We start from the raw sequence: 27,477 nt of genomic DNA on the forward strand, positions 1-27,477 counted from the left end.
CTCTAGACTGCCCAAAGAGTATTCCCAGAAGGGATGCTGTGGGCGGGAAGTTTGGTTCCCAAGGTACCTTCTAATCTTGGTTCCCCTCCTCCCTTCACCCTTCCACCTCCACTTTTTGGTTTGGTCAAAGGAGACTTGTTCAGATTTCCAGCGGTGGCCTCATGTACCCAAACTCCCTCCCTTCTGGCACCCTCTGAACACTTGGACATTCCTCTTTATTGTTCACATTCCAACCCAGCACAGTCACATGCACACACGGAGATAAAAACCCTCCCGGCCACAGCCCCAGGAGCCCGTGGGGGGCGGGGCCAGCAGGAGCAGGGGCGGGGCCGCGGGAGACTCCTCCTACCGAGCCGCCCCCGCGCTCCGCGTTCGCGTAAACAAGCGGAGAGCTGGAGAGGTGGCTCTCGGGGTACGCTGGGGAGAGGGGAGGGCTGATTACAGGCAGGCGTGGGGTTGGGGCGTGACACTGCAACTTCCCTTCTGATCACCGGCAGGGGCATCCGACATCATAAAAACCCTCCTCCCCTCTCTCCCCGCCCCAAAGTTCTAGACTAGGCTGGGGCGTGAGCGGCGCAGCAGAGACGCAGGGGCGCCCCCTTTAGCTGCGCGCGGAACGAAAGGATTTCTTTTTTTTTTTTTGGAGTGTTCTTGGGCCAGGCTTAGGGCGCCCTCCGCAGTGCGCGAAGGGAAGCACGCGGAGGCTGCGGAGAGAGAGCTGCATGCTGGGTGCGGGGAGAGGTGGGCGAGAAGCTAAAGATTTGGGGGCGCGAGGATGGGGGGGTCAGGATGGGGAGGAAGGGCGAACGGGGACCATACGAGACTGGAGAGCTAACTAAAAGGGCACGGCCTTAGCGACTGATGGACGAAGTGTTCCTGGGAGAGGGAGTCTCTGGGGGAAGCAGAGAGGGCTCCTGAAGCTGGCAGGTTGGTGGAAAGGAGAGGATCACAGACACGGCAGGGAAGTCTCGTCACTGCGAAGGGGACGCGGCATCCATCTGTCTCGGGAAACTGAGCAGAGAGAAGGGGTGAGCACCTGCCCGCTCCCAGTACTTTCTTCTCTACCCTCCGTCCTGAACCGGGGCACCCAGGGCGGGGAGCGGGGATCACCCGGGACTGCCCACTCGGAGTCACTGAGCTGAAATGAGCCCGCGGCCGGTAGGTGTGCGAGCCGCGGGGTGTTTGTGACCCCTGGGCCCGGCTTGTGGAGTCCAGTGCGGGTGACAGGTGTGTCGGTCCAGTTGCGCCCGTCGCAGCGTCAGCTGTTACCAAGGGTCAGAAAGCCCGTAGGCTCAGGGGCATTTTCCCTGGCTGGGAGGCGGGTGGGGGCGGAAGAGGGAAGGGGTGGGTCTGGGGCTTTTCTATCACTCAGGGTCCCACCCCGCTGCTTCGGAGTCGCATTCATTACCTTCGAAAATGCTCAGTCCTTCGGTCCGGGGCGAGGCAGAACGGAGGATGGAGATAGAAACAGGTGAGCTCTCGAGCCCGCAGCCTCGTCCCCACCACGCGCCCCCACCCCACATCGCCAATTTCCTTGGCTCCCTCCACACCCTTCTCCATCCCCCAGTGCCCTTAGTCATCCTTGCACCTTCGGAGGAAGGGGCCCGGTGTCGGGAAGGAGAGCCTGCGGCCCGCCTCACCTGGCCTAGTCTCCGCTGGGGCCGCCGCCCGCGCCTCCCCTGGCGCCCCCAGCTCCGCCTGGTCCCCCGGGGCCCGGGCCCTTCCGGCCACGCTCTCCGCTCTTTATCTTCTTCCTTGCCATGTGGCCCCGGAAACTCGCCTGGATTTTGGCAGCGGCCGCGTTGGCACCCGGATCGTCCAGAGGGATGTCTAGAATGTCGTCGTCCGGCTTCGAGCAGGCGCTCTCCTGAGGGTAGGGTAGCGGGGAGGGGGTGTTTCTTGTGGGATGACCCAGCCGAGATCCCCGAGAGGGTGGGGTAGGAGGAGAGACTTGCGGGACTGAGACCAGGGCTACGCGGGAGTGGGAAGCGCAGAGAAGGGGCTAAGGCAGGGCCCGCACTGGGGCAGGGGGAGGGGACGGTGTATGTGTGTGCTTGTGTGTCTTGGGCAGCGGCAGACAAAAAGGAACGTTCAGGGTCAGGTGGACACAGCTGTGTTCCCAACTCCGGAAAAAGAAGCGCACAGTAGATGTGCTACAAGACAGCCAGGTAGCCGTAAGTGAGCCACGGCCCAAGCCAGCGGCCCAGTGAGGGGAGTCGTCTAGCTGTCTGGAGGGTGCCTGCAATTACTGGAGAAGAGCAAAGTAAACCACGGCGGGACTCCTGGACACGGCTGCCTTTCCCCCATCCTCAGAGGGTGCCTCTGGCTTAGAAGGGTCCCTGCTGAGTCCAGGATTCCCTGGGGGAGGGTTTAGAAGAATCAGCAGGCTGTCCCTTCGCTGAGTAAAATCACCCCAGAGCTCAAAGCTGGGATGAAGGTGAAGAGGGGGCTTACCCTGCAGTGGGGCAGCCTTCCCCCACCCAGGGCTAGAGGCCAGAGACTGTTTCCCATTCAGGCTCTATTCTGCACTGCTCCAAACACAGGAGAGAGGGAATGGTCTGCAAGAAGCTACAGAGAAAAGGCTTCACTTCAAAAAAGGACAAAGGAAAGATAAGCAGGAGCAAGAAGTCCTTTCCATGAGGTGCGCAAGAGAAAGAAAAGAATAATGACAATAGTTCCTAATACCACTGAAGCACTGCCCTTGTTCCAGGCATGGCAACACAAGGTTTTACAGATGTTATTTTATTTAGCCCTGCTAACAACCCTATGACGTACCTTTTATTGTTATCCCAGTTGACCCTTAATCAAACTGAGTTAAGTCTTGAAAACCTACTTGAGGTTGTACAGGTAGTTATCAGGACCAAAGAGTCAAGCCTTTGTATGTTAGAGTCCAGACTCTATTTTTAACCCCTGCCTGTGTATGTGCTAAGTCGCTTCAGTCGTGTCCGACTCTTTGTGACCCAATGGACCACAGGCTCTTCTGTCCATGAGATTCTCCAGGCAAGAATACTGGAGTGGATTGCTCTGCCCTCCTCCAGGGGATCTTCCCAACCCGGGGATCGAACCTGTGTCTCATGTGTCTCCCCATTCTTTACCACTAGCGCCACCTGGGAAGCCCCTTTTAACCCCTACTTTGCAGATAAGCAAAGACAGTCAAGAAAATGAACCATGCTCTACCAGTTGCTAATTGAGTGGTCTTGGGCAAGTTTTCTAATCTTTTCCTATCTCCATTCCTTCTCAGAACTCAAACCATCTGAAATCAGGTCCCTCTGGGTCATGGGGAAGAATAAACACTGTGATATGCAGAAAATTTCTGGCACAATCTAGTCGCTCAATTAATGGTAGCTATTATGATTCTTTTAAATAATGGTAAGTTGATGCAAGATAGTTGTTTCAGTAGGTTGAAGCAGTCATGTAAAAGCAATATCATAGGGAGCAACCAAAAAATAAGGAGACCCAACCCAACAGCTATGAGGTGAGGTGGGAAGCTTAAGGTTAACTATGGAGTTAAAAGGGCATTTCTCCTTTGAACTGACTTTTTTTTTTTGCCTGAGGACTTCCACTACTTTCCCTGTGTTTTTGTTTCTCTGGCAGGAGATGACCAAGGTCTTACATACTAAGAGTACTTCAGTTCCATTCCTTTCTCTTCCCTCCATCACCCATCCAGTTCACAGAATTGAGATGAGTGTGAGTGGGACCTCAGTGACCACTGCCCCAACCAGATCCCACCCCAGGACCTTCATAGGTTTCAATCTCAGATGCTTAAGTCCAGGTTTACAAATGGCTTCCTCTCATCATGGTCCTCAAGGTTGTCTGCATTTTCTGGGCTTCAGAGATCTTTGGTTTGCGCTCAAGATGCCCACAGTTGAGTTAAGTGCAGATAAAAGGTGTTATCAAGGGCTGGGGTGGCTTTGGAGGGGCCCGACACACTCTTTTTGTCTTTCCTGGGTCTATCCCTCTCTCCCTGACATCTCATTCCCCACTTATAAACAGAAATCACTCTTTTTTTTGATCCTCGATTCTCAGAACTCAAACCTTTCTTGGGGATATTCTTAGGGAATGGTGAAAGTTTCTTCTCCAAAGAGGACAATGATCAAAAATGCATGCCCAAAGCCCTCCCCTGAGCCAGCAGCTGTAGCAGTTGAGCGGAGGAAGGGGTATCTTCCCCCAGAAATGCTCATACCCACCTGCTGCCACCACCCACCCCAGCTGCATCCAGAATGGAACAACAGGCAGAGCCACCCCCAACTCACTGCTTCTCCCCAGAGCCCACTCCCTCTTCCTTCAGCTGAGTTCTCAGGGCAGAGCTGGAGGGACAGTAAAAAGACCCAGGAAGGGTGCCTACGTTGGTGCCTTCCAAAACCAAGATCTGATGGTGTGTGCTGAGAGCTCTGCATGAACTAGGGGGCTTCTGGAAGGGGGAGGTGGATAGTTGTGGGCAAAACACGAGTCATGGCTCTTGGTCCCAAACATCACTTCAGCTCTGAGGATCTCAATATCTTCAGCCACATCTAGAAGTTGTCCCCAATTAAGGCAGTCTCCTTCAGCTCCCTTGTTCTAAAGGCTTTAAGAATTATCCCTGCCTACTGCTTGTCATATGCTGGGCCCTGTGCTAAGCACTTTGCACCCGTTGGTGGTGGTGATGGTTTAGTTGATCAGTTGTGTCCTACTCTTGCGACCCTGTGGAGCCCACCAGGCTTCTCTGTCCATGGGATTTCCCAGGCAAGAATACTGGAGTGGGCTGCTGTTTCTTGCTTCAGGGGATTTTCCTGACCCAGGGATTGAACCCATGTCATCCGCATTGCAGGAGGATTCCTTACTGCTGAGCCAAAAAGGACGTCTTCATTTAATCTCTATTTTACAGGTCAAGAAACATCCGAGATATCTTGCAAATTACCCAAGGTCACAGAGCCGACAAATAGTGATGGGATTCAGAAACCTGTGCTGCGAACTACTTCCTCAGGGCAGGTAATTATTTCTATGAGTTGGATCAACAACTAGACTAAGTAAAAAAAAAAAAGTCCAAAACTGTTTCTTTGCCTTTTTATATTAAGTGATTCAGGAAAAGCCTGATATTTGTGACTATGTAAATTGGCAACCGGTACATCTGAATCAACAGCTCTTGCTCTTAAAAAAAAAAAAAAAGCAGGACTGTTTTCTTCCCATTTCTGTCTGAGCCTCTTTACCAAGGAGAAAGAAGGGAATAAGGGAGGCCTAGGTGTTGCCCAAACACCAGGTTGGATAGTCAGCAGGGAGAGCCCAGGATGGATGGTGAAGAAGGACTGGTTCCCAGCCTCCCAGATGTGCTCTGTTCACTATGCATGTCCCAGCTTCCTCCCAGTGCAGAGCTCAGCCCTCCACAGAATGGAGATGGGTAGGAAGATGCTCAGTCCCAGCCCTGCCCCAACCCTCAGCCTGTCACCTCTTCTTGGACCCCCTGCACAGCCTGGCAGTGGTGCTGTCTCTTGCCCAGCCCTTTAGCCCTGCATACCTAAGACACGACCTGAAAGGGGGAGGGCGCCTGTGTACAGAATGCACTGGAGGAGGTGACCCAGAATACAGGGCAAGTGGGATAATTGTGTGTTTGCCTCTGCTGTATTATTTGAGTGAGCAGCGTCTTCTTTTTTAGGGGACACTTATTCCAACCATGCCCACCAGCCCTTCAGTATGGCTTTCTGGGCACTCAGGAACATGGTCCAGGGCAGACCAGAGCCCACAGGCAGGCACCCGACATCCTACTCTAATTAGTCCTGCAGGTGCCAGTGGGGACAAGTTACTGTCCTTCTCTGGCTTTTTGTTGTCTTTGCTCTTGCATTTCTTTCCATTGACCATGATTCCTGACTATCTTCCCCACCATTCTTACCATCTGGGCAATATTTCCTCTCCCCCACAGGCATACCCAGAACCCACCATCCATTTATTTTCTCTGTTTTGTAAAACACCACTGGGGGGTGAGGAGCCCAGGAACCTCCATTAAGAGCCCAATTCTCCTTTCACAAACAAAAACTGCTTCCAGGAGAACAACAGAGAGGAAAGGCTGGAAGAAAATATGTTATCAGGGCTTTCTCTAGGGGTGGGATTGTAGATGATTGACATGTTTCTTTTTTATACTTTTCTTCAGTTTAAATTTTTTTTTCTGTTATGAGCATATTACCTTTACAATGAGGAAATATTGGAAATATTTATAGGAGAGGTTAAATTACAGCTGTTGGAATCAGACAAGTCTGGTGTTCTACCTCCACACTTAGAAGCTGTGCTTCCTTGGGCAAATCATTTAATCTTTCTAAACCTCACTTCGCACATCTGTAAAATGGAAAAATGTCTACCTCACAGGGTTGTCATGATGCTTAAATATAAAGTGTTAGGTACATGGTAAGCATTCACAAATTGACAACAATTATTTGTATTAATAAGAGCTAAACATCATAACAGCCACAACCACTTGCCCCTTTCTTTCTGCCTCTTGGTACTCAGACACAGGGAACCCTCACCTCTTCTAAATTGGGCTATTCCTTCCATCCAAACCTCATTTACCCCCCTTTTTAAGCCATACGGTGGAGGGTGGGGAGCAGGCAAAGTTATAACTTCTTGTGTCATTAGCTGGGTTGACCAAATGGCTGAGAATACAAGGACTTTGGAGTCGGACTTTCTCTATACGTAAGGACTAAAAATAAATAAATAAAAGTAACAAGTAAATAAACAAATACAAACATATCGTATACACGTATGATCACCACTCCTCGGATGTGCCAGGAGCCTGGTCCTGTGCGAGGCGCTTTCATGCCCGCACCTTTAACAGCAACCTGCTTTGGCGTCAGGTCTCCTTGTGGGCGCTGACAAATTGCAGACACTTCCTTCCCTCGCCAGCAGGGCTCTCTCGCGGTCACTTCACCCAGCCCCCTCCAGAGCTAGAAAGCGTTGGAGGCCGGGCCAATCCCTCCCCAGGACCACATGGACTAGGCTCTTCGCTGCCCATCATCAGTACTAAGGTAACCAACATGAATTGACTATCTCACCGGGCGCTGCACAGGACGCGAGGGTCACCAAGGTCATCCTGTCCGCCCACCGACGGCGGCAGTAGTGGGATGGGGATTGGGGTGGGGGCCGAAAGCCAGGGGAAAGGAGTCGCGGTTGCTTCGCTAGGCGACGGTTTCCAGCGTCTCCCTGGGGAAGTTCCTCTTCTCGTCTAACCTGCAGCTTTCCTGTTGCAGAGCCTTGTCGATCTCCGGGTCCAACCTAGACTGCTTAGCGGATGGGCGCCCAGACGCCCCCGCGAGTTGGGAGCATTTTTCCTAGGGCTTCCAAGTCAGGCGGGCGCCTTCCACCACCCACCATTCGCGTCTCAGCAGGCACCCTTATGGCTCCTAGGTCTTCTGCACCCACTTCCATCCCTCACTTCCCACTGCCCCTCCAGGAGCTTCTCGGTAGCCCCTTCCCCAGACCAAGCTGAGTGCCCGTCCCCCAGGCCCGCTCACTTACGGTGCAGCAGTCCATGTTTGATGTCAGGAGTCCTTGGCTGGGACGGAGGCTGGCGCAGGGGGTCTGCGCGGTGACAGGTGGGGACCCTGGGGCGGTGGCGAGGCAGCCGATCCGCGCCGAACTAGCAGCTCAGCTCTCGGGTCCTCTCTCCCGCGCTCCGCTCTGCTGGAGAAAGTATCCTGAGCCCTGCGGAAGAGAAGCCAATCAGGAGAAGCCCTCGGCAGAGTGGGCGGGGGGATTAGAGGCAGGGCCACGCCCCCTCGCGGCTCCCTCCTCCTCGCCCCGCCTCCTGCCCCAACCCCTCTGCCTACACACTTTCATCCATTCCTCCTACACACCCCATCCTCCCAAACTCACCACCAACACCCTCCCCGTTGCTGCCGAGGCGGCAGACTGCCAAGCAGATGTATGCCGGCGCACGCAGAAGGAGGACCCCGACATCCCGGGCACAAAAACACTCGCATCTGGGCACAACACTCCTCCCACCCACAGAGAGAAAACCATGCACCCCTCACCCACACTTCCACAAACTAGCTAGAGTCCCAAATATGGTTTCTTCTACCTTCCCTCCCCACTCAGGCCTCAAAGAATTTAATGACCCCCTAGGACGTGCGGTTTAAAGGTATCGTCATCACTCTGCGGTGGAATGGGGAAGGTGTGGGTACATAACCTGGAGGTGGGCACGCGTAAACACAAAAGCTCACACCAGAGCCCAACACGCCCATATATGATACTTCCCAGGCTCACTAAAACGTGCACTTCGACACGCAGACAAAGACTGCAAAAATAACTAAACAGGCCTTGTACACACGCTGTGCTGATACACGCAGACTCCCTGTTATGTGCACACACCAGCACGCATGGACACGGCAATCACCCTACTGGAAATGTCTGCATTACATATCTATCTATCCATCCATCCATCCATCCATCTATATGTCCTGCACTAACAAGATAAAATCATATATGCATGACACCCATTTGGTGTGTGTATATATAGAGAGAAAGATATATGTAGATATACACACCTTTCCTTCCCACTCCCCAAGCCACACCTCCCCAACCTCTTGTTCCATTGCTTCTGTATAAGACAAATACTGGCTACTCTCACCCTTGCCCCTGGGAGGGGAAGAAAATACTCTCAACCCCAGTGTAGGGAAATATCCAAAGTCATCAGTTCTCTGGGTCCATGGTGGAGGAAGGATGTGGGCTTTGTGAGAGGCTTGGGAAGGGAGATATGGGAGGAGGAGCCTCGTAGGAGAACAGCCTGGTGGGGGAACAGCTTGCCAACCTCCCCCAACCGGTCAGGGTACCAGAGCTAGCAGCGTGGCATGCTAGTGAAGAGGTTGGGCCACTTCTGAGAAAACTGGGAGGTCCTTCTCAGCTGAGGTCCTAGAGGAGGGAAGGAAGCAAGGATGCCTGCTCTTCAGATGTGTGGACTGGAGCAGAGGGGAGGAGGGGGAAAATGCCCTGTGGCTCTGGCTGAGACAGGGGTTGCTGAAACGGCACTGATGAGACTCCACAGCCACTTGCCCGTCCTAGCACGGCTGTCACATGCTTCCTTCCTACCTGAACATTTGGGCTTTGCTTGCCAAAGGGAAAATGAGTGGGAGGGAAACTCTGGTGGCCACTCAGGTTGGGGACAGGGTTAGCCAGCTTGTCTCCCAAGCTGAGCTGGATGCCGGCTGGGATTCCAGGCCCCGGGGTGTAGGGGTGTCTCTCTCAGCAGGTTTGGGACCCACCCACCCTTGTAACTGAAAATCTGTTCCCCAGTCTGTCTCTGGCACATCCTTCATCCCCCACCCCCCACCTCCACCAAATGGCAGAAAGTCCTGGGAACTCGGGCCCTTGCCTACATGAGGGCCTCGGGTTTGTGCCAGTTAGCGTTAGTTTTCAACTCTGGCTTCCAGAGGAGGGAGGGAAGGAGGACCTGAGGGGCACACTGGATATCAGGCCTGGACTCCGTGCTTATCTCTTCCCAAATTAGAGCTGAGGAATTCGGGATTGAGTGAGTTTGCAGTAAAGTCTCCCAAGTTGCTAGGCAACATCACTCTGCAGGCTGCATTGCCTCTGGGCCCTTCTTCCTGCTGGTCAGAGCTGAAGAGGGGGGTATCTTATTAATGCACCCCCCCTTCAGAGCCCCGCACAGGCAGCACAGCCCTCTCCTCCTCCTGAACGACACCTTTGTGTGGAGGTGAGGGTGTCTCTGAACAACCGCAGGCCCAAGGGACAATGGATACGCGACTGTGGTTCTACCTGGAAAACAACCATTTCAGCAACAGCCCACTTGAGGCGCCTACGCAGAACTGGCCACAGCGCTTGTCAGGGGGATGGGCAGGCGCAGAGGTGAGGAAAAGGTAGACAGACAGGAAGGCAGAGACAGAAATAGGAAGGCAGACACCCACAGACTCAAGTATCCAGAGGGGAGCAGCACCACTACATGGGGATGTCCCCATGTAATGACACCTACATGCATACACACACACACACACACACACACACTGGTCACACATCTTCAGAGACACGTACTGTGGGCTCTTCGCCACACAGTCACATCCAAAGATACGCACAGAAGCAGGCCCCTCCACCAGCACACATCAAGGACACGCACATCCTCTGGTGAGGGGTTCCTCTTCCGGACTAGGTGACTAAGGTTGTCGGCAAGTCTGGCTGGGTGGATCTGTGAGCCTCTGATTCTCGAATCAATGAGAAGGAAAGGAGACAGGAGCAGTGAGGACTGAGGGGTCCCAGGACTTTGAGGAACTGATGAGACCAGATGACACTCCCCACAGAGAACTGCCTGGCCTGGGGCCTGGGGCCAAGGTCAGCCTTTGGAGTGTTACCTGTTAACCTGCTGGGCTTGGGCCCTGCATTTATTGTCCTTGACTCTTCACATTTCAAAAACTCCTCGACTTCCACTGCTATTGAAGGAGGATTGCAGGCCTAGAAAGGGGAGGAACTCTGGAAGGGCCTGGTTTGAGAGTGAGCTGGGGCCGGTGGGTGCAGAGAGGAGGCTGGACTCAGCAGGGAGTAGGGAGGTGGAGGGCACAGCTGGAAGGCAAAGCTGGCAGAGGAGGAGATGGCTCAACACAAGAGAGGATAAAAGATGGATTAGTGGGAAGCTTCTAGGGTCCAGTACAGATTCTTCTTGGGACAGATGGAGGGGGATTTGGAGAGAGCTGGTCCTCATAAGCGGAGACAAACGCCAAGGCACATGGCAAGCTATTTGCCAAGACTTGTGGCTTCCCCGCCTTGGAGTGGGCACTTTCTGAACATAACATCCTAGCTGTAACCCACGGTGGGACTCCACCATAAGACGAGGGTGGGATGTGGGAGGCTGCGCCTTTGGTGAAGCCGAGCTGGGGGCTTCTTAGGTCAGGATTTTGAGTGGAAGGGGTGAAGGTAGCAGGAAATTCATTTTTCTCTGCAAATATTTCAGCTTTTGCTGTGGTAGTATTTTTAGAGACTTGGTTGGCAGAGGAGGAACCCGGGTACATTTTTAAAGGGGCCTCTACCAGACTGGAGGTCTCCTCCCACCCTACCCCCACATTTCAGAAAGGCAAGGGGGAGAAAGCACACGGCATTCAAATCTAAAAGTCGGTTTTGCTAGCCGTTAGGCCACCGTGAAGTCATCTTTGCGGGTAGTCGTTGTCTGTTTTCATTAACATCATTCTCATTAGCATCTTTATCAAGAGTAAATATTTCTCGAACTTCTGCCGTGTGCAGGGTGCTGCTCCAGGCAGGATAGAAAAAGCTTACCAGGACACACTTGGTGAGACAGAGAAGGGAGCAAACTTCCGAGTGAGTGCTGGGTGCTGTGTGTCGTGCTAGCCACGTTGTCAATGTGATTTCGTTTAATTCTGATAACAACCCTGCAAGTTAGGCCTTATCTTTCCTATTTTACAGATGAGGATGCGAAGAACTTTCAGGGGTTGAAGAATTTACCCAAGCTTCCACTGGCATGAAATGCAAGAGCCCGGATTAAAACCCAGAAGAGAATGGTAATATTATCCTAAATCTGAATAATGATTTACAAGGTGTTTCCACAATCGTGATTTAATTTGGTGCTTTTGAGAACTGTGTGAGGAGGTATTAGTATTTTTAACGCGTTTGAGGAGGAAGTGAGGCCTGGAGAGATTCAGGGACTCGGGTCTTGTTGATACGAGTCTGGTGCACTGCAGGACTAAGACTAAAAGGCGAGAATTCTGTTACAGCTTTGAATTCTGTGAGTGTTCACCTCTACAACTCCCAGTGCTTACTGGGCTCGAAAGAATGGGTTACAGTGGTTAACAAATCGTGCGCTGTGTCTCTTCTCTTGGCTCTTACAGTCTTACAGATAAAAGTACATATGTATGTATGTGTATATATATCTATGTGCACATATAGCTTATGTATATATAGATATGCTGCTGCTGCTGCTGCTAAGTCGCTCCAGTCGTGTCCGACTCTGTGCGACCCCATAGACGGCAGCCCACCAGGCTCCCCCGTCCCTGGGATTCTCCAGGCAAGAACACTGGAGTGGGTTGCCATTTCCTTCTCCAAGGCATGAAAGTGAAAAGTGAAAGGGAAGTCGCTCAGTCGTGTCCGACTCCTAGCGACCCCATGGACTGCAGCCCACCAGGCTCCTCTGTCCATGGAGTTTTCCAGGCAAGAATACTGGAGTGGGGTGCCATTGCCCTCTCCGATATATAGATATAGATGTATATAAATATATGTATCTACATGTACATGTATGAGACATATTTATATTTCCTAAAGTAATAAATAGTGAACTCTGGGAGTTGGTGATGGACAGGGAGGCCTGGCGTGCTACGATTCTTGGGGTTGCAAAGAGTCGGACATGACTGAGCGACTGATCTGATCTGATCTGAAAGTAATAAATGATAGATGCCAAATGAATGATGCAGACAGTAAGTGTTATGAGAATTGAGATAGGGGAGAAATAATTGAAAATTTGGATGATCCAGGAAGGCTTCCTGGAGGAGGATGGTTTGGAGGAAGAATAGGACTAAAAGAAATAAAAGTCAGGGGACTTCCCTGGTGGTCCAGTGGTTAAGACTTCACCTTCCAGTGTGGGGAGTGTGGGTTCAATCCCTGGTCTGGGAGCTAAGATTCTACATGCCTCCTGGCCAAAAAACCAAAACAGAAACAATGTTATAACAAATTCAGTAAAGATTTTTTCAAAAAAGAAGTGAATAGGGCTGGAAGTAGGCAGAAGGACATTTCAGGCACGCACTGCATTTAGTGTCGCTGTTGGCTCAATGCAGTCTCCCTGTCTAGAAAGACTGTGAGGACAGCAATTCCATCGCCTGCCCCTCACGCAGGGTTTATGTCTAAATCAGTGCCCTGACGACACCCTGGGGCACTGCCAGGCCTCGAGGTCACGTCAGCTGTGTGCTCCTGCCTGGTCAGCAGCCCCGCCGCTCCTCAGAGCTCTAACACACACCTGCTCCCTTGCCCCTGTGCCAGGGGCCTGCCTCCTCCCGGTCCATGCCCTGTTACTCTGGGTCTCAGCGTAATTCTGAGTCCTGCATGCAGTTTGCTCCTTGTTCCTATATTGCCCCATTTACTTATTCTCTAGCCCTCCGTTTCCCTTTCCTCAGTTTGCTTCCCTGCGTTTCCTGATGAATAAAAGCCAGTGATGGCCTAGCAACATGTGTACCTGCTGAGCCTCACATCCCACCTGCAAACATTGAACCAACAAAGTTATTCTTATAACAAGCAAACAACCATTCTGATAATATTTTAAACTCCCACACAAACCTAAGAACCACTTCAATTTTGGTCCAGATAATGCCTGTTTTAATTGTTTGTTTGTTTGTTTTTATAAAAAGACTTATATGAGGTATGGTTTTTACCTTAGTCTGTTTGAAGACCTTTTCTCCTTTTGTGGTTCAGGTGGACAATGGATAAAAGAGAGTCCTGGGGCTTCCCTAGTAGTCCAGGGTTAGGACTCTGAGCTTCCAAGGCAGGGAGTGTAGGTTCGATCCCTGATCAGGGAACTAAGATCCCGCATGCATCATGGCATGGCCCAAAACTTAAAAACAATTTTTTTAAGTAAAAGAGATTCCTTGTTCTTTCAGTAATGTGCGTCAGGTGAGGTGCAGGCCATTCTTCCTGCCATTGTCTACCTTAGGGAAGAAGGGGAAACATCCAGGAGATAGCGACTCTTGAAGTCATACAGAATGGGCATCTCTTGGAATGTGTACGTAGCCAGCATTCCACATTTAAGTTGCTCCACGCTACACTCTCTGCAGGTGGTGATTGCAGCCATGAAATTAAAAGACGCTTACTCCTTGGAAGGAAAGTTATGACCAAGATAGATAGCATATTCAAAAGCAGAGACATTACTTTGCCAACAAAGGTTCGTCTAGTCAAAGCTATTGTTTTTCCAGTGGTCATGTATGGATGTGAGAGTTGGACTGTGAAGAAAGCTGAGCGCCGAAGAATTAATGCTTTTGAACTGTGGTGTTGGAGAAGACTCTTGAGAGTCCCTTGGACTGCAAGGAGATCCAACCAGTCCATCCTAAAGGAGATCAGTCCTGGGTGTTCTTTGGAAAGAATGTTGCTAAAGCTGAAACTCCAATACTTTGGCCACCTCATGCAAAGAGCTGACTCATTGGAAAAGACTCTGATGCTGGGAGGGATTGGGGGCAGGAGGAGAAGGGTTCGACAGAGGATGAGATGACTGGATAGCATCACCGACTCGATGGACGTGAGTTTGGGTGAACTCCGGGAGTTGGTGATGGACAGGGAGGCCTGGTGTGCTGCAATTCATGGGGTCTCAAAGAGTCGGACACGACTGAGCAACTGAACTGAACACTCTCTAGTCTGAGAGCTTGGGTAGAGTGGTGGTTTTCGTCTGGATCCAGAGGCCATGGTTGTCATCCATTTGACATCTAGCTACTATTGCCTTATATTAACACTTAAAAAAAAAATAACCTTTTGTTTTACTTTAGAAAAAACACATGCAAAAGTAAACAGAGTTAATACATAAAGGAACTCCAAGTACCCATCACTCACTTTCAATAAGTCTCAGGTCATCACCAAATTTACCAATATTCCTCATGACTCCCCCATTATCATTTTACTTATAAATATTCAAGTATATGGGCTTCCCTGGTGGCTCAGACGGTAAAGAATCCACCTGCAATGTGGGAGACCTGGGTTCGATCCCTAAGCTGGGAAGATCCTCTGGAGGAGGGCATGGCAACCCACTCCAGTATTCTTGCCTGGAGAATTCCATGGACAGAGGAGCCTGGTGGGCTACAAAGAGTCCATGGGGTTGCAAAGAGTTGGACACGACTGAGCGACTAAGCACGTATGTCCCTGAAATATCAATTCAATCAGTTCAGTCATTCAGTCATTGTCTGACTCTTTGGGACCCCACAGACTGCAGCACACCAGGCTCCCCTATCCATCTCAACTCCTGGAGCTTGCTCAAACTCATGTCCATTGAGTAGGTGATGCCATCCAACTATCTCATCGTCTGTCAAATCCTTCTCCACTTGCCTTCAATCTTTCCCAGCATCAGGGTCTTTTCAAATGAGTCAGTTCTTTGCATCAGGTGGCCAAAGTATTGGAGTTTCAGCTCAGCATCAGTCCTTCCAATGAATATCCAGGACTGATTTCCTTTAGGATGGACTGGTTGGATCTCCTTGCAGTCCAAGGGACTCTCAAGAGTCTTCTCCAACACCACAGTTCAAAAGCATCAATTCTTTGGCACTCGGCTTTCTTTATAGTCCAACTCCTACATCCATATATGACTACTGGAAAAACCATAGCTTTGACTAGGTGGACCTTTGTTGGTAATGTAATGTTTCTGCTTTTTAATATGTTGACTAGGTTGGTTATAGCTTTTCTTCCAAGGAGCAAGCGTCTTTTAATTTCATAGCTGCAGTCACCATCTGCAGTGATTTTGGAGTTCAAAAAAATAAAGTCTGTCACTGTTTCCATTGTTTCCCCATCTATTTGCCATGAAGTGATGGGACCAGTTGCCATGATCTTAGTTTTTTGAATGTTGAGTTTTGTTTTTTCTTTTTGAATGTTGAGTTTTAAGCCAGTTTTTTCACTCTCCTCTTTCACTTTCATCAAGAGGCTCTTTAGTTCTTCTTTGCTTTCTGCCATGAGGGTGGTGTCATCTGTATATCTGAGGTTATTGATATTTGTCCTGGAAATCTTGATTCCAGCTTGTGCTTCATCCAGCCCAGCATTTTACATGATGTACTCTGCATATAAGTTAAATAAGCAGGGTGATAATATACAGCCTTGATGTACTCCTTTCCCAATTTGGAACCAGTCTGTTGTTCCATGTTCAGTTCTAACTGTTGCTTCTTGACCTGCATACAGATTTCTCAGGAGGCAGGTCAGGTGGTCTGGTATTCCCATCTCTTTAAGAATGTTCCACAGTTTGTTGTGATCCACACAGTCAAAGGCTTTTGCATAGTCAATAAAGCAGAAGTAGACGGTTTTCTGGAACTCTCTTGCTTTTTTGACGATCCAACAGTTGTTGACAATTTGATCACTGGTTCCTCTGGTTTTTCTAAATCCAGCTTGAACATCTGGAAGTTCATGGTTCATGTACTGTTGAAACCTGGCTTGGAGAATTTTGAGCATTACTTTGCTAGCATGTGAGATAAGTGCAATTGTGTGGTAGTTTGAGCATTCTTTGGCATTGCCTTTCTTTGGGACTGGAATGAAAATTGACCTTTTCCAGTCTTGTGGCCACTGCTGAGTTTTCCAAATTTGCTGGCATATTGAGTGCAGCACTTTCACAGCATCATCTTTTAGGATCTGAAATAGCTCAACTGGAAATCCATCTCCTCCACTAGCTTTGTTTGTAGTGATGCTTCCTAAGGCCCACTTGACTTCACGTTCCAGGATGTCTGGCTCTAAGTGAATGATCACACCATTGTGGTTATCTGCGTCATTAAGATCTTTTTTCTATAATTGTTCTGTGTATTCTTGCCACCTCTTCTTAGTATCTTTTCCTTCTGTTAGGTCCATACCATTTCTGTCCTTTATCGAGCCCATCTTTGCATGAAATGTTCCCTTGGTATCTCTAATTTTCTTGAAGAGATCTCTAGTCTTTCCCATTCTATTGTTTTCCTCTATTTCTTTGCATTGATCACCGAGGAAGGCTTTCTTATCTCTCCTTGTTGTTCTTTGGAACTCTGAATTTAGATGGGTCTTTAGATCTTTCCTTTTCTCCTTTGCCTTTAGCTTCTCAGAAAAATAGGGACCCTTTAATTCTTATTTTTAAAGAGTATGTTCTTTGAACTGAAAGCTCCATAAAGAATGAAAATAGCTCTTTTAACCACCGACTCTGATGCGGGAGGGATTGGGGGTGGGAGGAGAAGGGGATGACAGAGGATGAGATGGCTGGATGGCATCACTGACTCAATGGATGTGAGTTTGAGTGAACTCCGGGAGTTGGACAGAGAGGCCTGGCGTGCTGCAATTCATGGGGTTGCAAAGAGTCGGACATGACTGAGTGACTGAACTGAACTGAACCTTATCTCGATGTATGGGACATAGTGGATACTTCACAAATTCTCTTTTTTGAATGATTGAAAAATGGGTGAAAGAATTTCAACATGAAGTAAGGGGTAAAGGAAAGTGCATATTTCTGTGGTCAGGCATGATCTAATTTGCAGTGGGAGATTTGCTGAGAGCTTCCCAGGTGGCTCGTGTGTAACAAACCTGCCTGCCAATACAGGAGACGCAGGTTCCATCTCTGGGTTGGGAAGATCCCCTGGAGGAGGAAATGGCAACCCACTCTAGTATTCTTGCCTGGGAAATCCCATGGACATAGGATCCTGGCGGGCTATAGTCCATGGAGTCGCAAAGAGTTGGACACGACTGAGAGACTCAGCATACACACACACACACACACACACACACACACACACACATATGATTCTGGTGGAGGCCCAGGTATGTCTTCAGCAAGAATGTAGTAGGTGGGCCTTAAATAGGGAGGCGACTCCTCCACTCTCTGAGATTCAGCTTCTGGGCTTCCATTCTCAGGAGCCGAGACATTGGGATCTGTGTTCCGTGGAAATCCTTGCTGAGATCCCCCTCCCCACCCCTTCATGGGAGGAGCATGGAAGACAGAACATGACAGGGCCTGAGAGCCTGAGAAGGAACTTAGCCTACAACCAGTTTATCTAGTTTCGTGTTTCTCTTGCTGTTTTATGGTTTCCTTCCTTTAGCTCGGTGGAGCATTTCAGCTTTGTCTTAGCTACACAAAGGGACATCAAAGGAAGAATGACACACCCCAGGGCTCGAGGTCCACAGGCCAGCTGGGTGGCAGCATCCGTCAGTAAGAGAGCTTAAGAGGAAATTGGCTGTCAGGGGATCAGAGCCTGACTTTGTGGCCTTGCTGTCCTTTTTTTTAAAAAAAAAAAACAACAACAACAACTTTTTGGCCACACCCCTCCACCTGTGGGATCTTAGTTCATAGACCAGGAGTCAAAAATACACCATCTGCATTGAAAGGCAAAGTTTTAACCATGGGAATGTGAAGGAAGTCTGCTGTCCTTTTTTAATTTGGAGGTTTTCTTTACAGTGATAAGCTTAGAGGGTTTTCTTTTCATTTTAAAAAGTGGGATTTTTCTTTCATTTGGTGGTCTGATGCAGTTGATCCCTATTCCCTTGAATAATTTTCTATGCTAATGATTTCTGCCTACCAGGCCAAACCAATGGCCGGTTGGGTAGATGAAGATCAGTCTGCCACTGCCATTTATAGGCAAGCAAGGATCTACCTGGTGGCTTTACCTTGTGGCTCCAACGGTAAAGAATTAGCCTGTAATACAGGAGACCCGGGTTTGATTGTTGGGTTGGGAAGATCCCCCGAAGAAGGAAATGGCAACCCGTTCCAGTATTCTTGCCTGGAGAATTCCAGGACAGAGCAGGCTGGCGGGCTAGAGTCCATGGGGTTGCAAAGAGTCGGACATGACTTAGCGACTAGCACTTTCACTTTTTAAGGGCCTTCCGCAGTCACTTTTGTTGAACCAATACAGATCCGCCATCTGGCTGGAGATGGTGTTATCAACAAGCATCTACTGAATTTTCACACGAACTTGTGCGAGGACAGTTAGTGTTGGTATGGAAAGGTTTCTTATCTAGACTTCACAAGGAAGGGGACACAGACAAATCTGTCCTCACAGACTGCCATGCTATTGGATGGCATATGTGACCCAGACATAGGAGAACAGATACTAGAATTCAGCCATTGTAGGGTCTAGATGGCAGGCCTTCTACGAGAAAAAGCTTCCTCGAGGGCTTCCCTGGTGGCTCAGTGGTAAAGAGATCGCCTGCCAATGCAGGAGACACTGGTTCCATCCCTGGTCTGAGAAGATCCCATGTGCCGTGGAGCAATTAAGCCTGTACGCCACAACTATTGAGCCTGTGCTGTAGAGCCGGCAAGCTGCAAATACTGAGCCCATGAGCTGCAACTGCCGAAGCCCATGCACCGTAGAGCTGTGCTCTGCAACAAGAGAAGCCGCCTCAGTGAGAAGCGCACCTCAAGTAGAGAGCAGCCCTCGCTCGCCTCAACTAGAGAAAAAGACCTGTGCAGCAACAAAGACCCAGCACAGCCAAAAATAAAGAAAATTTTTAAATTATTAAAAAGAAAAAACACTTCCTCAAGTGCACCACCCAATATGCAAGGCATGTCACACACCCCTCAGATTAGACCATGACACAGGAATTTGATCGTTGGGTCAAATGCCTTTCCCTATGTAAAGATGACAGAAGTTCTACCCAGAGTAACCCTGACTCTAACTTTGGTGATGTTTCTTTGGTTTGACTTTTTTCTTTTTTACTCTTTTTGGTCAGACTGAAGCACTGGAAAGTAAAGGATTATTAACTACAAGCTTTTGTTATTCTGCAGTTTGGGTGGAGTGTTTGCATTCAACGAGGCAAGAACTGATCGTTATTTGGGTTGATATACTTTTGTTATTTTTGCTTTGCCTGCCGTGGGATCCTGTGTCGGAGTGGTATGAGGGTGGGGAGTGCTGGAACATGAGCTGTTTTGGGGTTGGGTTGTTAGTGGAAATGTTCCTACTGCTTAGCGGAGAAGGCATGTTAGGTAAAACCACTCTGTCCCTTTGACCCTGAGTCTTAAGGTATTTAGATAGCCTTTCCAGAGGTGTTCAGTATTCACACATGCCTGGGAGACCGAGTCAACAATCTGTACGGTAGACACAATCCTGTAACAGATGTTCCTCATAAGTGAGACTAGAAAGTTTGGTTCTTTTAAAAAAAAATTATTTTATTGTAGTTGATTTACAATTTTGTGTTAGCTTCCAGTGTACAGCAAACTGATTCAGTTATATGTATACATATATACATACATGTATATACACACGTACATATATATATACACGTATGTGCTTAGTCGTGTTCGACACAATCTTTTTCATACTTTTTTCCAATATAATTTATTACAGGATATTGAATATAGTTCCCCGTGCTAAACAGTAGGACCTTGTTGTCTGTCCAACCTATATATACTACTTTGCATAATCCCAAGCTCCCAACACATCCCTCCCTGCCAACCTCTCCCTTGGCAACCACAAGTCTATTCTATGTCTGTGAGTCTGCTTCTGTTTCGTAGATAAGTTCATTTGTGTCGATTTCAAATTCCACATGTATGTGACATCATATGATATTTGCCTTTCTCTTTCTGTCTCACTTCACTTGGTATGATAATCTCTAGATCCATCCGTGTTGCTGCAAATGGCATTATTTCATTCTTTTTTATAGCTGAGCAGGAAATGGCAACCCACTCCCGTATTCTTGCCTGGAGAATCCCATGGACAGAGGGACCTGGTGGGCTTCAGTCCATGGGGTCACAAAGAGTTGGACACGACTGAGTGACTAAACAACAACAGTATTCCATGGCATACACATGTGTATATATTTATGTCACATCTTCTTTATTCATTCATTTGTTGATGGACGTTTAGGTTGCTTACTTATCTTGGCTACTGTGGATCGTGTTGCTGTGAACATAGCGGGGCATGTATTTTTTTGAATTATAGGTTTGTCCAGATACAGTCTTAGGAGTGGGATTGCTGGATCATAATGGTAACTCGTTTTTTTTTAAACAATTTTTTAAAAAGTCTTTAATGAATTTGTTACAATATCATTTCTGCTTTACGTGTTTTTGTTTGTTTCTTTGGCCCTGAGGCAAGTGGTATCCTAGACGCCAACCGGAGATTGAACAGGCACCTCCTGCATTGGAGATGAAGCTTAACCATTGGACCACCAGGGAAGTTCCCTATTTCTAGCTTTTTGAGGAAATTCCATACTGTTATCCATAGTAGCTGCACCAATTTACCTTCCTCCCAACAGTGTACAAAGGTTTCCTTTTCTCCACACCTTCTCCAGCATTTATTGTTTGTGGGCTTTTTAATGATGGGCATTCTGACTCGTGTGAGGAGATACCTCATGGTGGTTTTGATTGCATTTCTCTAATAATTTAATGTGCTTAGTCATTCAGTCATGTCCAACTCTTTGCAACCCCATGGACTGTAACCCGCCAGGCTGCTCTATCCGTGGAATTCTCCAGGCAAGAATACTGGAGTGGGTTGCCATGCCCTTCTCCAGGGGATCTTCCTGATCCAGGGGTTGAAACTGGGTGTCCTGCATTGCAGGCAGATTCTTTACCAACGGAGCCACCAGGAAAGCCCAGTACTTTAAAGCCTGGTTCTTAGAGAATAGAGAGCACCATCTGTCCTACATGGGAACAGAATGGCAGAATTGAGCTATGTTATGATTTGCTAAACATATGTCAGATCATCACAACAGGAAAGAGACCCTCCCCCCACCGCCCACCCCGGTGGCCCAGTGGCTGGGACTTCACCTTCCAATGCAGAGGGTACAGGTTTGAACCCTGGTTGGGGAGCTAGTATCCCACATACCTCCTTGCCCAAAAACTGAAACATAGAACAGAAGCAATGTTGTAACACATTCAATAAAGACTTTAAAAATGGTTCACATCAAAAATGTCTTAAGAAAAAAATAACAACAGGAAAGTTCCACATTTGGGATATTATATGAAGATGTGTAGATCTTAATCAAACCATCATGGCAGAAGCTATTGGTTACCTAGCCAACAACCATGTATTTCCCTCTACTTGCTTCCTAAGAGAACGGCAGTTTTGTTGGAGCCTGTCATGGGTCCGGACCTGACAATGCGTCATAATCAATCTAAGCCTATTTCCACTTTCACAGCTTTTATGACAGCTAAGGCTGATCACACAGCCCAGATATGGCCAATGAGATATGAACAGATTTCTGCTGAGAAATCTTCTGGGAAAGCTCTTGCTCTCCAGATAGGAGGAGGCAGAAGCAGCTGGCATCACCAGTTCCTCTTCTTCCTGCCTTGAATACAGACCTGAAGTTCAGAGCTGCATCAGCTGTCTTTTGACCGTAAAGCAACATGCTAAACTCATGCGGAAACAATCTCTTATATAGTTAAGCCACTATCAATTCAGGCTTTCTATAAGATATATACGAATGACTGTCTAATATGCTGTAATAATACAAGAGATGTTTGAGTGCCTCACATTAACGTACCCAGTATTCTGACAGGACGGGGGCAGGAAGTGCGAGTTATTTCCAGGGATTCTTTGATGACAGACCCTGAAGATTCTAAGTCGGAACAGCTAACATTTCAGACATGAGTTTATTCGATCTTGTGCAGCTGGGCTTTCTCATGTGTTGTCCTAGATTAGCTCTGCTTGGTTGAGGAACCATTGTAGGATTCTGGGTGACCATTTATAGTTCCTCTAGTCACGCTCAAAGCCTTTGTCCCCTGGTCTGTCTCAGCACCTCTCTCCCTTGTCCCAAGTCTGTTGTGTGGGCTTGCTATACTTAGACTTACTGGAGAGTCGGGAAAATTCCTTTAAGACAGAGACAAGAACCCAAAGATAGATGAGGACTGGATAGGTACAGGCATTTTTTCTCTGGTCAGATGGCTGATCTTTATTGGTTTTAAAAAATTGACAGGTCGGAGACCCTTTGCATGTGTATGTGTGCTCAGTCACATCCAATCTTTGGTGACCCCGTGGCCTGCAGCATGCCAGGCTTCCCTGTCCTTCACTGCCTTCCAGAGTTTGCTCAGATTCATGTCTGTTGAGTTGACTGTGCCATCCAACCATCTCATCCTCTGTTGTCCCCTTCCCCTTCTGCCCTCAATTTTTCCCAGGATCAGGGTCTTTGCCAGTGAGTCGGCTCTTCACATCAGGTAGGCAAAGCATTGGAGCTTCAACTTCAGCTTCTGTCCTATCAGTGAATATTCAGTGTTGATTTCCTTTAGGATGGACTGGTTTGATCTCCTTTCTGTCCAAGGGACTCTCAAGAGTCTTCTCCAGTGCCACAATTTGAAAGCATCAATTCTTCAGTGCTCAGCCTTCTTTATGGCCCAGCTCTCACATCTGTCCATGACTATAGTGCAATGAAGCAAATACTGTCATCCACGTTTTACCAGCAAGGAACTTGTGGGGAAAAAGAGAAGTTAGGTAACTTGAATAAATCACACAAGCTGTAGGCAGCAGAGCTGGGATTCCACTCAAATCTGGCTCACCACAAAGCTCTTCCTTATGATGCCACCTCTCCTGTCTTTGGGGCTTCTCAGGTAGCTCAGCTGGTAAAGAATCCGCTTGCAATGTGGGAGACCTGGGTTCAATCCCTGGGTTGGGATGATCCCCTGAAGAAGGAAATGGCTGGCTACCCACTCCAGGATTCTGGCCTGGAGAATTCTGTGGACTGTATAGTCCATGGGGTCACAAAGAGTCAGACACAACTCCTCTCCTATCTAGATGAATTTCTCCCCTACCCGTGTATCTTTCAGTCATGGAGCCATGTGGCCGAATTGCTCTATGCACATTAGGCAACCACCTTCTGCTCCCCTCTAGGAAAAGATCTTGGTTCTGAGGGCTCTTGTCAGTCTTCTGTTTCCTTTTGGAGTTACTAGTTTAAACAAAATCAAGAATTTTATCAGACCACTTACCTGGGTTGGCATGGGTGGATGGGTGGACCCGGGGGCTTAGAATGTGCTGTCAAGTCTCTGTTTCCCTTGCCATCTTTCCACAGTGCTTCTCTCAGAGTCTCTCTGTGTTAGATTGACCCTCACATTGGTGAAAAGGCTGCAGACAGGCACCAAACTGCAAAATTAAAAAAAAAGAGAGAGATGGAAAGACCCTTCTCTGTATGAATCCATATACCAAATTTTGAAAGGGTTCTGTGCAGTCCTTCTTGGGTATTTCTTCACAATACTGACAAGCACTCCAGGAAAACGCAGATTGGACCAAGCCTAGGATGAGATGCTGACAGCCATAAACACATCCATATAAATGCTGAGCAAGGTGGAATCATAGAGTGGAGAGCTGTGGTCTGTTTCCTCCTCCTCAATATTACACCAGCACTTTATTAGCAGTTATCAGCCTACCTAGAAGCCTCAGGGGTTCCCAGGTGGTGCAGTGGTAAAGAATCTGCCTGCCAGTGAAGGAGGCTCAAGAGACTCGGGTTCCATCCCTGGGTTGCGAAGATCCCCTGGAGGAGGGCATGGCAACCCACTCCAGTATTCTTGCCTGGAAAATCCCATGGACAGAGGAGCCTGGCGGGTTACAGTCCATGGGGTCGCAAAGAGTCACACACGACCGAGCACAGCACACAAGCCCTGCCTGGTAATTGTTTACATCTTACCTTCCTTACTCGGCTGTGAATACCTGTGGAACCAGGATTCCATCTTTCATTTTGACATCTCAGAATCTAGCATATTGCCTGAGATAGAGGAACTCAAAACATATTTACCAAACAAATGAATATAATACAGAATAATGCTATGATTTGCAATGCTGTGGTTAAGAAAACATTCTCCAGAGGTCTGGCAGGCACCACAAGAATAAAAGCCACTCCTTAGAGGCCTCTGTATAATTTACAAAGTAAACGATAGCTATTTCCTGAAAACTTTTATATACACATCTCATTTAAACCTGAACGCAACGAGAATGTATGTACCAGTACTTAGAAGCCTCGCACTTAGTGGGTGTAGAGGAGGGTGAGGGAGGTGGGAGAGGCGGAGGATGTGATCTGTAAGGAGACTGTGGTCCTGAGGATAACTAAGGCAATGAGAAAAATCACTCCAAGACAGTGGGGGACTAATTCCTTCATTCAAATGGATGCTCAGGTGCTCCCTGGCAAAGGCCCAGCGTCAGCTCAGGTTCCAAGGAGGAACTTCGGGATCTATTCAGAGCGGAGTTAGAAGGGTGATAAGAAGATGAGCTAAAAAACATGACATGTGTGGAAAGGTTAAAGGAACTGGGATGACTCAGGTTGGAGAGGAGAAGGCCAAGGGGAAACTGAATCATTTTCTTCAAGACAAAGAAGGGATCTCTCGCTGGGGGCTGGTGACCAGCTGTCCTCCGTTGCCTCTGCATGTGGAGCAAGGGGAAACGGGCTTAGACCGAAGGCAGGGCTAAGATTAGAGACAAGGAAGAACTTGGCAGTGAGGGATGTTGTATAACCTACTTTACAGACACTTGGGGACTGAGGAGACTCCCACATTCCTGGTCCCGGCCCAGTGGACTGGATGCGGGGATGGTCTGGCAGGCTGGCGGGGAATGGAGGAGGAAGGGATCCTGGGGGCCCTCCGTCCGTGGCCCGATCTTCCTCGGTGTCCTCAATTTCCCGTTGGAAAATTCAGTTCCCCAGTTTTGGAGCTGGCAAGGCAGCACCTCCCCCACCCACCACGCACTGCACCAGTGTTCTGGGCTGGGTAATAATGCCTGTCATTTCCTCTCCCGGGGGAGTGGGGCTGCAACCGCCCTGACAGCCCCGAGGGATTGAAGGCAACTAAAAATAGTGCATTAAATATAATCTGTTGAGGGGCACGTTTGCATTGCTCTTCTTTCCCCCTCTGGTCTTTTTATCCTGCTGGGCAGGCCAGGCCTGGGTCCAGCTCGGGGGCCCTGGGAATCAGGTTTTGAGCTCCAGCTGCTCTCATTTTGTTGCAGAAGGATTCTCTCGGCAAGAGATTTCAGGGAGCAAATCCACAAAGTACAACCGGGGATCTTCAGGGGCCACCTCTCCTCACTTCCCAGTGGGCCCTCTGGGTCCTTCAGGGCCCGAAGGTACAGGGAGAGAAGCTGGAAGTGGGGGAGACAGTGTTGAGAAGGAGAGCCAGCTCCGGCTTTGTTCTCCCATCAGCCACTTCCGTCTGCTGCACAATCTCTCTGAGGTTAAATATTAATTAAGAGCAGAATGACAGTGAGCGCTGAGCAGTGTCACTTTCTGTCCCAACACAAATGCTAATTTCCTTCCCGGTATGAAGTGACTTTGGAGTGGGATTGGCAGCGCAAGGAGAAAGCTGGTGGGGGGGGCGGTGGGGAGGAGGAGAGGGGAGGAGAGATGGGTAGCCCAGCTTTAGAGAACTAAGAGGAATGATGCGAGGGAGGGGGAAGAAGAGGGCTGTCAGGTGACAAAATGTGGTCATGATGCCAGCAGGGCCCTGTGGGACTCCTGGGCACGGATGCCTTTGGTCCCCCATCCCTTGTAGGCAAGATTCTAGCCTCCACGACCTTCTCTGAGTTCCAGGAGGGAAAACAGTTGCTGATCAAAGGAGAAGCAGCAATGAAATCACCTGAGGCAGAGTTTCATCCACAGTAGGAGATGGACCACTTAGGACCCTGTGCACACCCTAATCTGTCAGCAACCCCGCCCTTTTGAAACTGCAGAAGAAAGAAGAATGCAAGGTTGTTACTGCCTTGATCCTTACCCCATTCTCCTGCCTGACTATAAAACCTTTCCCTGCTCACCAGGGAAGGGACCGCAGTTCTTGAGGCGCTAGCCTACTTACTCAGTTCCCCCTTTGCCTGGCAAAGTAATAAAGCCACTCTTTCTTTCTCCTCCATAACTCTGTCTCCATATTTCTGTCTGGCATTGGTGCAGAGAACCAAGATTTTGGCAACAGTCACAACACAATCCTAGACTTTCTCCACTTTGTTTTTTTTAAAAAACTTTAAATTTTGTATTGGAGTATAGCCAATCAACAATGTTGTGTTAGGTTCAGGTGGACACTGAAGGGACTCAGCCATACATATCCATGTATCCTTTTTCCCCCAGACTCCCCTCCTATCCAGGCTGCCACATGACATTGAGCAGAGTCTCCTGTGCTCTACATTGGGTCCTTGATGGTTATCCATTTTAAATTTAGAGTTGAACATGTTCATGTCAAACTCCCTAACTATCCCTTCCCCCATCATTCCCCACTGGCAATCATAAGTTCATTCCCTTAAGTCTGTGAGTTTCTTTCTGTTTTCTAAATAAGTTCATTTGTATCATTTCTTTTTAGATTCTGCATATAAGGGATGCCATACAATATTTCTCCTTTCCTGTTTGATTTACTTCACTCAGTATGATCACTTTAACCTGATGATCTAAGAAGCTGGGGTAGAGCTGAGTGACCCCACATCTATAAGGCAGGGTTCTTGACATGGGTCCATGCATTGGTTACAGGGTTCATGAAACTGGAAGTTGTTTGCAAAATTGTGTGTGTGTACATAAGCAGCTTTCTGAGGAGATTTCTGAATTTCCATCACAGCCAATATAATGTTCCACAGGGTCAGCCCCAGTATGTGGTACCCATCTCATGGCTCAAGATGGCTGCTAGAACCTTAGCCGAACATCTGTCTTCTAGGCAGGAGAAGGAAAAAGATGGGACGAAGAGGGGAGGGCAACAAAGTTCCACTCCAGTTTTCTGTTTCCCTATTAATGAACTGTCTCAGAAATCCCTGGTGGCTCAAACAGTAAAGAATTGACCTGTAATGCAGGAGAACAAGGTTCGATCCCTGGGTCAGGAAGATCTGCTGGAGAAGGAAATGGTTACCCACTCTAGCCTTCTTGCCTGGAGAATCCCATGGACAGAGGAGCCTGGTGGGCTACAGTCCATAGAGTTGCAAAGAGTTGGACAGACTGAAGCAACTG

The 27,477-nt window shown here is 48.7% G+C and overlaps 1 protein-coding gene and 1 long non-coding RNA gene across 13 annotated transcripts in view; one reads left to right on the forward strand and one right to left on the reverse strand.

Annotated features, from left to right (window-relative positions):
- Positions 1-194: 194 nt before the first annotated feature.
- On the reverse strand, positions 195-7,707 carry NRGN (neurogranin). Its single transcript, XM_086382987.1, has 4 exons — positions 7,480-7,707; positions 1,641-1,867; positions 1,409-1,426; positions 195-1,011 (listed from the first exon to the last, which is right to left on the reverse strand). The coding sequence occupies exons 1-2, from the start codon at positions 7,492-7,494 to the stop codon at positions 1,646-1,648; spliced, it is 237 nt and encodes a 78-aa protein (XP_086239113.1). The 5' UTR covers positions 7,495-7,707; the 3' UTR covers positions 195-1,011; positions 1,409-1,426; positions 1,641-1,645.
- The window catches only part of LOC147342275 (uncharacterized), a 39,200-nt gene continuing 12,732 nt past the window's right edge, over positions 1,010-27,477 (forward strand). The window contains exons 1-7 of one of the 12 annotated variants that reach the window (XR_015157323.1): positions 1,010-1,471; positions 1,795-1,873; positions 2,516-2,641; positions 3,242-3,369; positions 4,865-4,968; positions 6,868-6,989; positions 11,386-11,480. This is a non-coding gene — a long non-coding RNA (uncharacterized LOC147342275). Of the gene's footprint in view, positions 1,472-1,794; positions 1,874-2,515; positions 2,642-3,241; positions 3,370-4,864; positions 4,969-6,867; positions 6,990-11,385; positions 11,481-13,736; positions 14,482-27,477 lie in introns of those variants that run through there. The other 11 variants (XR_015157319.1, XR_015157320.1, XR_015157324.1 and 8 more) reach the window with 11 other exon arrangements.

The sequence above is a fragment of the Bos grunniens genome, chromosome 29 (assembly GCF_055505025.1).
Source record: "Bos grunniens cultivar Pamir isolate PY7600 chromosome 29, Bosgru_T2T1.0, whole genome shotgun sequence".
Taxonomy (NCBI): Eukaryota; Metazoa; Chordata; class Mammalia; order Artiodactyla; family Bovidae; genus Bos; species Bos grunniens.